Source organism: Ceraceosorus guamensis (assembly GCF_003144195.1).
Source record: "Ceraceosorus guamensis strain MCA 4658 unplaced genomic scaffold IE81scaffold_95, whole genome shotgun sequence".
Classification (NCBI taxonomy): Eukaryota; Fungi; Basidiomycota; class Exobasidiomycetes; order Ceraceosorales; family Ceraceosoraceae; genus Ceraceosorus; species Ceraceosorus guamensis.
In genome coordinates, this window is record NW_020290090.1 from 7,521 (window position 1) to 19,997 (window position 12,477).

The 12,477-nt window shown below is 55.8% G+C and overlaps 3 protein-coding genes across 3 annotated transcripts; 1 reads left to right on the top strand and 2 right to left on the bottom strand.

Annotated features, from left to right (window-relative positions):
* Positions 1-932, bottom strand: IE81DRAFT_257845 (hypothetical protein). The gene has a single exon (XM_025511369.1). It carries the CDS (start codon positions 613-615, stop codon positions 127-129), a length of 489 nt encoding a protein of 162 aa, XP_025366932.1. The 5' UTR covers positions 616-932; the 3' UTR covers positions 1-126.
* Positions 933-3,080: 2,148 nt separating this feature from the next.
* On the top strand, positions 3,081-4,611 carry IE81DRAFT_326185 (hypothetical protein). The gene is made up of 3 exons (XM_025514748.1): positions 3,081-3,219; positions 3,451-3,553; positions 3,630-4,611. Exons 1-3 carry the CDS (start codon positions 3,100-3,102, stop codon positions 4,313-4,315), a joined length of 909 nt encoding a protein of 302 aa, XP_025366933.1. The 5' UTR covers positions 3,081-3,099; the 3' UTR covers positions 4,316-4,611.
* Positions 4,612-4,893: 282 nt separating this feature from the next.
* Positions 4,894-11,191, bottom strand: IE81DRAFT_368809 (hypothetical protein). Its single transcript, XM_025517178.1, has 7 exons — positions 10,639-11,191; positions 10,221-10,568; positions 6,466-10,145; positions 6,111-6,400; positions 5,864-6,034; positions 5,478-5,779; positions 4,894-5,354 (listed from the first exon to the last, which is right to left on the bottom strand). The coding sequence occupies exons 1-7, from the start codon at positions 10,952-10,954 to the stop codon at positions 5,002-5,004; spliced, it is 5,460 nt and encodes a 1,819-aa protein (XP_025366934.1). The 5' UTR covers positions 10,955-11,191; the 3' UTR covers positions 4,894-5,001.
* Positions 11,192-12,477: the final 1,286 nt, after the last annotated feature.

Sequence of the window (12,477 nt, forward strand, 5' to 3'; positions counted from 1 at the left end):
CCCCCCCCTTCGAGTTGAGCTGGAACGTGAGGCCGTGGTGGTGTGATGCCAAAGTGCTTTGGAGGCACCTTGACCAGACGAGACGATCGTCGATACACGCCGAGGCTGAGCGCCACTACTGCGGGATCAATCAAGCCGCCTATAGACGCGCGACGGCAGCGGGGAGCGAGCGCCACGCGCGTGTTCTGGGCCAGGGGGGGGGGGTGCGAGACGCGCATGCCCTTGTTGTTCTTGGCAGTCGCGAAAGCTTGGAAGGGGGGTGGGGGGGCAAGGAAGCTTTTGTATAGTTATGTACCCTCGACACACACCCCCCTCTTTGCGCTTTTTTGAACCAAAAGAGCAGGGCCCCATGCGCCCAGACTTTTGCGATCGAGTATGGCGAGGGGTTAGGGTTAAGCGGGGCGGGGATTGTGCATGGTGGGAGGAGGACCCTTGATTGTGCGCCGTACGTACGTGCTGCTGTGTGCGCTTTGATTCCCCGTCCATCTCGAGGGCGATGCATCTCTTGCCTTTATTCACGAAAGGATACAAAAACTTTATGAGAGGAGCTTTGCGTGGAGTGAAGATGACGCGCAAGAGTACGAGGTTGATTGCCAGCACGTCAGACCTCGGCATGTACAGTCACGAGTAGCGCGTTGCGAGCACCTGATCAGAAGCCTTTGCATGCGCACCACTGGCGATTGCGGACCTGCTGTAATCACGTGAATGTTGAATGCACCCATGCACCCGCAATTGTTGTACGCACGGTGAGATGAAGGTCACGCACGACTTCGAGACATGCGACTGATGTGACTTGATAGACCAACGAACGACTCGCAACGAACGACTCGCAACGAACGACTCGCGAACTCGATCGTGACTCGTGACTCTCTTGAATCGTCAGAAGCGGAGCTGTCACACGGCCGGGCAGCAGCGGCTCCCATGGAGTCGATCGATCGGTACCGCGCAGCCGCGGAAAAGACAAAACGCGCCAGAGCAAATACGAATTAAAGCAGGTGATTGCGCGTATACAGCACAGCTCGACTGTGCGAGAGACATCTGCATGCATGCATCTGCAGGTATGCAGCATATGCAAGCCTCATGCAGCGCCACGCTCTGAGCATCCCGCCCGACCTCTTTGCATATTCATAACGTATCTGTTTCGTGCTGGTTCTATTTGCTCAAGTCACAAGTCGACTCAGCAATTACTCGAGCGGGCATCTCCGCGCGCCACCCGCACGCGAGTCTCGCCAGCATGATGCTCACGCGCGCGCATGAACATTCTGCCTTTGCCGCCCGCCGCGCCCCGGCGGGGATGTGCGGTCGCGGGCTTGCTGGCCGTCCAAAGGCCCAATAAGCCATCGCGAGCCTGGACCGATGGATGCACGAAGATGCATATGCGCGCTCGAATTCATGTCCCGCCGCGATGAGGCCGCCTCGTTGCCCGAATCGCACCCAGCAGCAGCGCAAGAGCCCCGGAGATCTGCCTCGATCGAAAATCGCGAGAAATGAAGGGCATTTTCACGGCATGAATGAAGGGAGATCGACGTTGTGCGACTACTAGACTAGCGTTTGAGCTCGGCCTTCTTGTAAGCGTGACTTGAGAAGCGGCAAGCTGAAATCTGCCGACCGCAACATGAAGCACAAATACGCATCAAGCAGAGTGCAGAGGTGGGGTGATCGTTTCTAAATCTGGACGCTCTTCTCTCTGTGTGACGACAGGACAGTCTTCTGCGGATACTGCATGTGCCCAGCTGCTGGCTGGCTGGCTGTTCTTGCTGCTGCGGTCTTAAAGTTGATATCATGTCTGCCAAGCAACTCCGAATGTGTACGCCGAAAGACGTTCATCGAGCATTGCGAAAGGCTCGTTATTGTTGCTGGAGACGCCAGTTTCAATTGTAATGGCCACGGGACCCGGTATAGAAGAATTGGCTGTTGCTTAAACGCGGAAGCATGTGAGCATGGCTGAACGGATCGCGCCCGCCTCTCTGACATTCACAAGTCTCTGGTCGGAGGGAAGCAAGCCCCTCAGCCCCTCGTCCTTGGCTAGCTGATGAGGGGGCTTGGGGTTTGCGACGGGTCAGTTTGGAACGTGAGTGGGGTTGCATGGTGTTCCATGGGTTGGTCTTCCGGGGCGAGGCGAGGCTGCTCGTGCTGCCGAACTGATGAACCAAGCCCCGCGGTTCCCGTCCATGCGCGTAGGGTGTTGCAGTGCCGACGGTGCTGAGCCACGGCACCGCCATGCATCAGCGGTCAGCCGCCGTTTGCAAGGCGAGGCTCGAGGCTCGAGCTCGACCGACCGACCGCTACATATACAAAAGATTGAGGCGCGGATAGAGCAGCCAGGCCACTTCACTCACACTGGGAGGGCGGGGAGAGGCTCTTCTGATGCGAATATGCAGGTCATGCATGCAGGTTCTCGCATGTCCGCCCCCTTCGCAACGTAGCTCGCATGAGATGCACAGAACTTCTGGCGCGCCCCTGCCAGCCACTGCGACAGTCTCTCTTCTGCTGTTGTCTGGCTCATCAGTCTCGAGGGATGAACCCCCCCCCCAAAGAGACAAACACCCACGCTGCCCACGACGCTTACGAAGGCAGGCAAGCATGGCACGCACGCTCTTGTGCGTCGATCAATGGTCGCCGAACATACACACGAAGTGCTGATGCCAACTAGCACCCGAGCGCGACCGTTCAGCAGCTCTCATACATGCAGTACACTCGTGACTACGCACCAGTCCTGCAGTGCAATGCAGCGAGCGCATCGCAGTAGGGCAAAGGCTGCCCTGAACGAGCCTGCCGGCGCAAGGCCGCACACAGAGCTTGCAACTCTCAAACCCAAGGCTGATATCACCCCGCGCTCTGCCCCTGCCCCTGCCCCTGCCCCTGCCCCTGCCCACTACCAGATTTTGATTCAAAGCCACGCAAATACAGTCGCTCTCACCCGTCCCTCATCTCCACAACACTCCTCCCCGAACCCCACTTCCACTTCCCGTACTCAAGACCTCACTCAACTTCTCCCAGCCCCCGTATCGGCTCTTGATTCTTCAAAACAACCACACACTCTTTCGCATTTGCCCCTCCTCCGAAACCCTCAACACACACAAACCTTCGATCGCAACAATGGTTCAAATCTCTTCTGCTTTTGCCGTCCTGGCTGTGGCCGTATCTTCGGCCGTCATGGTTGAGGCTCAGAACAAGCCCAACTTCTCCGTCAGCAACCTGCCAGACAAGTGGGAGGAGGTGAGTCAAGGTTGTTGGACGTCGATGGAGGGAGGGACGACGGTTCTTGAAGCTCCCTTCAAGCCCTAGTACGGGGCCGGTGATCTATGCCGCTTTGCACATGGCATGCTTTCCTACGCGAAGCCAGGCATGCCTGTTTCGTGGACGACTTGGATGGCTCTTCAGCGCTGGTCAACAGACATCTTCAGTATCGCTCGTGCTGACTCACACACCCTTCGCGTTCACCATCAGGGCCAAATCGGTACCAACCAGTGCAAGCAGTACGGCGCTTCCAACCCCAAGTCCAAGTGCCAGAACATCTTCATCAACAGTGTCTCTGACTTCTGTCTCTGGGGTGAGTGTATGCCAGGGATGTTGTATCGCTACCCGCACGGTTCCTAATTTCGTCCTTTCACCATCATCACACACAGCTCCCCAGAAGCAGGGAACCGTCGGTGCTCAAGAGGAGAAGATGTACTCTTACTGCACTCGCTCCGGCTACGGCACCCGTCTCATTCCCGACGGCACCATCAAGAAGGCACACTTCCTCAAGACCCCCACCTTTGTTCAGGTCACTGGCTTCGGTGACTTCACCAGCATGAAGATTGACGCTGGTGATGAGGGCGGTGAGCTCGACCCCCACGGTGCTACTGGAGCTGGTAACCCTCCCGGAGGCCTCGTCTTCTCTCGCAACTTCAAGGGTCGCGAGGGACAATGGGTCCAATCCAAGGAGTGGTCCAGCTTCATGTCCGCCACCGAGTTCTCCTTCCGTGCCTGCCTGAGCGGCACTCCTGGAAAGGACGCCAAGAAGCTCTGCCCCCACATCTACGACGTTATGGGAGCTATGTGGAACCACCCCGGCAACTACGGTGACGGTTTCGATGACTGCGAGGGTGAGAACGGCGGCTACCCCGGTGTTTACACCAAGAAGAACGGCTCCGTCTCCACCTTCTACCAGGGCCAGGCCAAGACCCCCGGAGCTCACGCTCCCGGAGCTTCCTCCAACTGCGTTGCTCGCGCTTCCGTCAAGAACCGCGCTGCTACCCAGACACCTTACCGCAGGAACGCACACGCTCGCTCTGCGCCCACCGGTGTCCCCGAGCCCGACTTCGACTAAGCAAAGCGCCCCTAGCTTTGCCATTCGTCACGGTCATCTGGGCGCCGCATTACCGGCAGCAGCTCCCTCGCCCAATGGACAATCGTCGTCATCAACACGCGTTCCGCATCTCAAAGTGAGGCGCACCAGCCCCCGAACGCAAATCCGCCTCGTCTCTTTTTTCGCCTCCACACTTGCCCAACCCACAGATCATGGTTCACACCAGCCAACTCTCAAGCCTTTTTGCCCATATGCGTCCCTTTTTGTCTGCGATTCGACAAACTTCTAATCCTCTCCTAGTTCGCATCTCCGCACAGCGCAGCTGCGCCACCCCCGTCACGGACGCATCAATCCCAATGTTTGTTGACCTCCGCTTTCATTTCCGTGTGAACCGTGGCGCTTACGTGGCGCTTACCCGGCGGGTCGCTCGCCCCGCCCGCCTCGTGTGCCTGAATTGAAATGCCGGCTCGAGAGATTAAGTTGATCACGGACCGTGGTGCCTGCTCATATATTGAACAGCAGTCGATTTCCCGTGGGGCCCTTGCACCGCGGCCCATGCCTCTCCAGGCACAAGACATGAAGCCTCACGAAAGAAAAGACTGTGACAGCAGCAGCATGAAATGCAAAAGGCGATTCGACTACTATACACACATTCGGTCTGCTAGGATTTGCGGGGTTGTGCGGGTTGTGGGAAAATAGGACAGCTTTCACTGTTCGAGCATCACCTCTACGTATTGTTGAATCCTAGCAGCCCTATCCAAGTCTCTTTTAGCTCCGACGCGCTCGTACAGTACCGGACAATCGACGGATAGGCAGGGAGGAGGAGGAGGGTGATTGTGATTGTGGCAATTGTGCCTGCTGCTGCTGCTGCTTTGTGGGTGTGCGGGCGTGTCGAGGGATGCGGCGAAGGAGGAGGAGGAGGAGGAGGATTGACCAGTGGTAGAGGCGCACGAAGCGCATACTCGCATGATGCTGATCAGACGGCACGTGCTGCGCGATACGTCCGTCAAGAGCATGGAGAGCGCGTCGCGAGGTGATTGACGACAATCGATGCACACGCCTGGGCAGGCGTTCGAGGAGCGGGGGCGCAAGCGCGTGAGCATGCATGCATGGGCTGCTGAGATTGGGGGAGTTGCGCGGAACGTCGTAAAGACGAGAATCTGGCGCGAGATTCCTCACTCACCCTGCTCGGTCTTGTGTCCGCAGACGAGACAATGATCAGATCGATAGTGATCCGTCAGCGTCATTCTGCCAGCCATTGGCAAGTCCGAGGACGCTTTGAGGCCCACATCCTTGCCTTTGACGGCATTCGACTCTGCTGGAGATGGTGGCCCAGCAAGTCCAAAATGAAGGCTGTTGCTCTGCACCACTCTTGGCATCTCTCTGTACCAGGACCAGACGTCGGCGCCCATCAAGTTGAAGATTCTCTCCAACGGAGGCAGCAGACCACGCTCAATGTAGTACGTTGCGTTGATGCGTAGTGCGCTGGGCCATGAGGAATGGACACAGAGGGTGCGCACTTTTAGTCACGATTACGTCCTAGGCTCCGACGCACACTTGCCGACTCACGGATTCTCGAGCATCTGTTCAGGCGAAACGGCTTGGTCGTTCAGCTTCGCTCTGGGTTGACCCTGGCTTATAATGTACGGAACACGCTCGGCATGCTGGGGCTCATTGCGTCTGTCCATCATGAGCCGCCTGGTAGCGATCGCCGCACCAGGCGGCGGAACGCCTTTCTCGCTGCAGGTGGGAATGAATCGCTTTGATTGGCATGCCATCGATCACCGCCAGAAATTGCGCGCAGAACCACACCTACCTGTATGTGCCCAGCCGAACCTCTTTCGCGATGATGAAGTCTTGAAAGGGGACCAGGCCTTCCATGATCTTTCTCCACTGTCTCTGGCAGTAGGATTTGATGAGAGACAGATCCTGCGTGCGGAACAAGATGCGAATGCAAGCTTCGACCATTCTCTGCTGCGCTGGAAAGCCATCCCGACGGACGGTTTCGATGCCCTTGGCGTTGAAGGCAGGCTCTTCTTGATTTGGCGTCTCGTACATGAAGCCAACATAGCGTTTCTTTGCCATGAGAAGACACGGCAGGTAGACCTACGCCGTTTCAATCGCCCACGTCAGTACCTTTCAGCGTGTGCAGAGGCAGGGGTCATGCTCACCTTTTCAAACTTGAGCTTGACAGGAGCAGGATTGTCGGCAGAGATGGTCTCGGCCATCGCGTTTCCTACACGAAATGCATCGTCCTTGCTGCGCCCAGGAAGGTATATGAACAGACTGTCCGTGTCCCCATACACTACCTGGGCACCCCATTCTGCCGTTGCATGAATGGTAGTGATGGCCCTCTCCAGGGTTTCTCGGCCGTACTGCACGATGCTGTCCGCTACCTCGACACATGGCATGCGCCCAGAGAATGTGGCGCTTGTGTAGCCATAAGTCACATTGGCGAGGAGCTTGAGGGACAGCTGCCGAGCATTCTGGAGCCGCTTGAATGCTCGATCTTTGGAGCCCTTCATACTACCTTTGACCATGACGCGCGTGTCCAGGATCTCGGTCAGCATCTTCGCAAGTAGACTCTTGCGCAAGTGTGGCTTGGCGTACACCAGTCCATTAGGAGACACAAAGCAATCCTCGATCAGCAGCGAAAGCAGACCGTCGGGTGGTGCATACTCGGTAAAGCCAAGCTTCCAAGTGTCTTTGAACTTGTTAACTCTGCCCAAGCACGTCGAGTAGCAGATGTTGTACGCTATCATGATGCTAGGATAAAGACTTTGAAAGTCTAGCACTACAAGCGGCCCTTTATAAAAGGCGCTTTGAGGTTCCATCACGAGAGGAAGATCCTCCGCCGCATTTTGTTCTCCCACCTGCTGCTGACTCGGACTAGGAAGGATAAAGTTTTCCGGCTTCGCAATGCGAAGCATGACCGACTCCACCTTGAATTGACTACCCCTGCTGATGACGGAAAAAAAGTCCACGCCGTATATGCGAGCAAATTCCGCTGTGCGGAAAATGAGCTCCGAATTTTCCAGGATTTCCAGATCCGTCTCCACTCTGTCCATCCAGTACAGCAGCGTCTTTCTGACCAGGTGCGGCACGCCAGACCTATACCACTTTGTTAAAGTCGCATGGTCAAATCTAGGCGTTCGCCTTCTCAACAATTGAAAGACGACGTTCTCAAACGTGTACTGGCCAAGAGTCAATTCGCCGCGCATCAGTCTCCAAATGTTCAGCAGATGTCTGCCCGTCACTCTCATCGCTGATGATTGCGTGTAGCCCCACTTGTCGCCCTTGATGCCAGTCGAGCCGGTATTGACCCTACCTAGCTCAGCAATGAGCTCAAAATCCAGCTCTCGAAGTGCTCGTTCGATGACATAGCCCCACGAGCTGTTGTGAATTTCCCAGCCTACAAGTATCTCTGGGTCTAGCGCCCTGACCAGATCGATAAGACTGTTGAAAAGGTCGAGTTCGCTGGAAACGATGTCAACTTTGAGCCTCCCCAGACCTAGTCGTTCCGGCTTGAGCAGACCAGCGCCATTTTCGGCACCCTCGTCCGGCGTACACAGAATCAGTCCGCTGAGCAGGTTCGGTCTGCTACCCGTGTCCTCTAAATTCTCGTCTTCGTTTTGGTAGCTGTAGGCAATGGCGGAGATGGGATCTTTGCGTGGGTCGGGCATGAGCGAGCCTCTGGTGCAGATGTGCACTTCGATAGCAAACGTGGTCATGTGTTGCTTCTCTTCAGCCAGCACAGTGGGCTTTCGCTGACTGAGCTTGAATCCGGTGTTGGCAGCTTGAGTAGCTTTTCCGCCCTGTTGCCGCGGGGGAGCCAAGTTGGAGGTGCGCGTCGTAGGCGCAGCTAGCAGACCGGCAGATGACTGCCGATGCTTCCCGCACCATTCCTGCACACGATGTCGAGGTGGTGGAGAAGCGCAGAACGTCCACTGGTACTGATGCTTACTCAGCGCTCGAGCATGCCGAGCCGCCTTTTGCGCTTCTCTTGTATCCCGAGCAGCCTTTGTAGGGCTCAGCACGGAGTCGCTCTCATCCGGCGGTGCTGCAAAGAAAGGTTGCAGAAATTTGACAGTCTTGCTGCTGAATTTGAAGTTCCTTCCTGCGTACTCTCGAGCTGATTTGGGTACGTCGGCAGGATTAGAGTAGTACGGATCCTGGTAGTCAATCGTTGGCAATCCAAAGAACCCGAAAGAGTTGACCACCTCTGAAGTGAGGGGAGCTGGCACTCCGTACTGCCAAGCTTTCGTAGGCTTGGCGGAGCGATCTGAAGCGGATGCGAGAGAGTCGTGCGATGCGCTGGGTTCCGTCACAGAGGTCGAGCTTCCAGTGTTCTTACCCGTCGAGCTGGACGACTCCACACGCTGATGCGAGATACGAACGCTTGGCCCTGCGGAATCCATTGCCGAGTCCGCAAATCGCACGCCTCTGGATGCCTCTGTGGCTGAACTACCATCAGATTGGTTGCTGATCATTCGATCCCTCCGAGTACTCCGGTCACGTCCATCGCCCGTCTCTGAGAGCTGACTATGACTATTTTGACTCAGGTCGCTATCCGGCCTGACCCTCCATTCCTGGCTGCTCCCCAGATACTGGCGCATCTTGTCAGCGCCACTGCCTGGCTGTATAGGATCCGTGGCGCTCCTTTTTGGCGTGGCCTCATCCTCGGCATCGGGTGAACGCGCTTGTGCTCGTGTCACAGACGTTTCAGACGCTTTGCTTTCGCTCAGTTTGTGCTGCTTCGTCTTCGTAGGCGTCACAAACGCATCGCTGGGTCTCTTCGCAGGCGTCGATTGGGTCGAAGTGGGCGTCTTTCGAAGCGAAGTGGGCGTTCGTGGTACAAAACGTCCTCCTCTCGAAGGCGTAGTGGGTGCAGACCTGCTTGCGTCCGCAGTGCGCTCTTTGGGCATCAAATCGAGCGGATCGTGTTCATCTCCAAGATTTTCGCCCCTCTCGGCACCAATCGCTGCCTTCTCCACCTCTCGCATCGCCTCTTGGAACGCGCTGCTCTGGAAGAAGCTGGTATCCACATCTTCATCTAAGCTCGTAGAAGTGTGCTGCGATGCAGACAACAAGTCGTCGAGGCTGCTTCCACCCGCATGAATGACATCGTTGCCCTCTGCGCTCTGGGAGCTTGGTACGGAGTCCAATTTGGTCGGACTGCCAGAGACCGACGAAGCGGGATTTGAACGTGCCTGCTGCTGTGTGGCGCGGCGCTGTGTTAGAGTAAATTCCAAATCGTACATTCGGGGGCCTATCGATCCCTCAAATTCTTGTTTTGGTCCAGCCTGGTTCTGCGTAGGCTCTGGCTCATACTCGTGTTCACTGTGGTGAAAGAGTTCGACAGAATCGAAGGCACTGACAATGTAGCGATCGTAAGAGGTGCCGCCTTCGTACATTTTGCTGTCCCATCCTTTTTCCTCTCTGATCTTTGTATCCACAGCTAGCCTCTCGCTCAACGAGGCATCGAACCTGTCGCTCGCCATCCATCTAGGAGCTTCGCCTGATTTGTACTTTCTCTTCTCTCCCACCGAGTCCGGCTCCGGGATACTAGGCGGCAGTCCATCCCTTTTCCGCCGTTTTTGCTCTTCCTGCCATAGATCGGTTAATGAAGGTACTAGCTTTTGCGCAAGCGCACTGGAGGAAGGTCTCGCTTCGGGTATCTTTGAGTGGATCGGTCGTTCTTTCAGCAGGCGTCGATTTAAGATGGAGGAAGCCTTGGTGTCGATCTCGAGCGCGCAGAATGAGATGCGGTGGTACAGGTCGTCCTGAATAAGTGATGGCGCGATGGTCTCCTTCGTCCACAAATCTGCGCCAAGATTGTTCCCTGCCGATTCTAAAGGTTGTTGGGGACAGAGTGTACTTCAATTGAAATGCCTAAGCATGGACGGGCTTTGCCGAAATCGCTCACCAGGAACCGGCAGCCTGAATTTGACATGCTCTAGATCCACAAAGTCGCAACCGTACAAGTTGTAGTCGAGCATGAATTGGAGTAGATACCGAATATGGCACTCGTACGGCTGGAACTTGGTGCCGAGCACCTTGCCGCTCTGAAGGATCGTGGCCAGGCGAAAGTTGTGGGTGGGGTCGACAAAGGAGATTTTGAGAAAGTAGTGCGGAGCGACATGGTAGCCGTAGAAAGGCACGCCTTGCACCAAATGGATGGATGCGATGTGGGAAGAGGTGGTGGACAGCTTGCGCAGGGAGGCTGAGATGCATGCGTTCAGGCTCCTTCCGAGGCGCGAGATGTAGGAAAGGACTGCGAGCATGGGTGCGATGCGTCAAGTGAGTTGCGAATGCATGAAGGCGGATCGTGTGTGCTTGCTTACCAAAATCTGGTCGAAGACTGCCAGTGTATTCGATGTACGTGTAGGGAAACACGCCGTGGACATGACAGCACACTCTTTGTCCCTGCGGTGTGGCACCAAAGATGCGTAGCACGGGCACTTTGCGCAGCAGAGGCTGGTCTGGCGGATTGAAAGCTGATGTAGCTCGGTCGTAAGGTGTTGGGTCGCACAGCACGTGATCGATGTTGATCAGACGCAAGCGGAATAGAGGAGTCTGCTGAAGGAGAGACGTTGCGAACTCATTCTTTGAAGCCTGACTGTGCTGCTCCATCGTCTCGTCGGATGCGAAGATGACCATGCAGCTCCTATTCAGGATGCGACAAGCGATCCGAGATCCTACAATTAATTCGCCCACGGTTGGCGTTACATCTGTCACCTTGCGTCGATGACCTGTGCTCTTGACCCTTGAATGGCTTCCGTCTTGAAGGACAGACACTGGACACCCAGCCGGTAAATCAGTACCAGAAGACACATATCTTGAGCCTTTTTCGCGCTCTGGGGCCAGCCATCGGCACCTTCCTCACCGTTGAAGTTGGTACATGGAAAGAGCGCCATTTGTTGTTGCATCCATGATCGACGGTCGATGCTTCCAGGCCAAGTCCCTGCACGTCGGGCGCAGCACGCAGCCGCCGTGCCGCTTCTCTATCGGCCGAGAGAGATTGCGCGCATTCGACTCTTTGACGCGTCCGCGCGTGCAATCACGAAGTCACGAGTCACGAGTCGCGAGAGGAGTATCGCGAGTGTGCACGGACTGAATCACAATCAGAATGTGAATCTTGAATGTTGAATATGGACATAACGCGATCCTGGCCATTCAATTCACCATTTCACGTACGCGATGCTTCACGACTCGTGATTGTATATATGCGCTTGTCGTAAGTGCCGCTGGTGCGTGACATGCTAAATTGAGCACTTGCTGCTTGCTGCTTAATTGCTGCACGTCTGCGTCTGTCTATACCTGCTGTGCGTGTCCCACCACTTGTAAGCTATTCAAGATTATAGGGGCTTCCAATCCACACAGAGCTGAGCCACTGACGACAGTTTGAGTAGTCTGATGAGTCGAGTGAGCCACTGACGACAGTTTGAGTAGTCTGATGAGTCGAGTGAATCACAAATGGTGATCAGCATGGTGTGGTCGTAGATGGCTCAACTGCAGAAGAAGCTTGTCAAGGCCAGGCCCCCGCGCTCGAGTGCGCGCTTCATGGTAAGGATGACCATATATATATATGTATATGCATGTTCACAAAGTGCGAGGGAGGATGTGTTGCTGGAGTCTGATGATGACTTTCTTGCCGACACGCTGCACATCCGCTCACGATAGAGTCATGTTCGTGTTGGGGATTGTGATTGCGATTGCTGATCCTGGCGCTGCTCCAGCCAAAGAGCCAGCAGTCACACAGTCACAGCAGTGTGAGTAGCAGCAGGAGCAGCATCAGCAGGAGCAGGAGCAGGAGCAGGAGCAGGAGCAGGAGCAGGAGCAGGAGCAGCAGAGCATGCAGCAGCAGAGCATGCAGCAGCAGCAGCAGCAGCAGCAGCAGCAGCTCAAAATTTGCCTTGCATCGCCGCGCTAGGCGCGCCTTCGTCAAGATTGCGGTTCTGACTGTGACTGATTCAGAGTCCGCAAATCACGAGTGCGCGCGCGTTTGTGTGTGCATTCACGATTGGTGATTCGCGATCCACATTCATCCGAGTCAAGAGTCACAGTCAAGAGTCAGCAGTCGCGAGTCTTGAGTCCAAAATCCAGTTCAGAGTCACAGCAGCACGGTGAAGCAGTCAAGTCACCAGTCGCGAGTCCAGGGTCGTGAGGGGCCGCTTCATTCT

Excerpts from the sequence above, each read along its gene's own strand:
- IE81DRAFT_257845 (XM_025511369.1), bottom strand. The coding sequence starts at position 615 with ATGCCGAGGTCTGACGTGCTGGCAATCAACCTCGTACTCTTGCGCGTC.
- IE81DRAFT_326185 (XM_025514748.1), top strand. The coding sequence starts at position 3,100 with ATGGTTCAAATCTCTTCTGCTTTTGCCGTCCTGGCTGTGGCCGTATCT. Across the intron at positions 3,220-3,450 it reads TGCCAGACAAGTGGGAGGAG|GGCCAAATCGGTACCAACCA; the intron begins GTGAGTCAAGGT and ends GTTCACCATCAG. Across the intron at positions 3,554-3,629 it reads CTCTGACTTCTGTCTCTGGG|CTCCCCAGAAGCAGGGAACC; the intron begins GTGAGTGTATGC and ends CATCACACACAG.
- IE81DRAFT_368809 (XM_025517178.1), bottom strand. The coding sequence starts at position 10,954 with ATGGTCATCTTCGCATCCGACGAGACGATGGAGCAGCACAGTCAGGCT. Across the intron at positions 10,146-10,220 it reads ATTCAGGCTGCCGGTTCCTG|AATCGGCAGGGAACAATCTT; the intron begins GTGAGCGATTTC and ends AACAACCTTTAG. Across the intron at positions 5,780-5,863 it reads GAACAGATGCTCGAGAATCC|CGCACTACGCATCAACGCAA; the intron begins GTGAGTCGGCAA and ends CTCATGGCCCAG.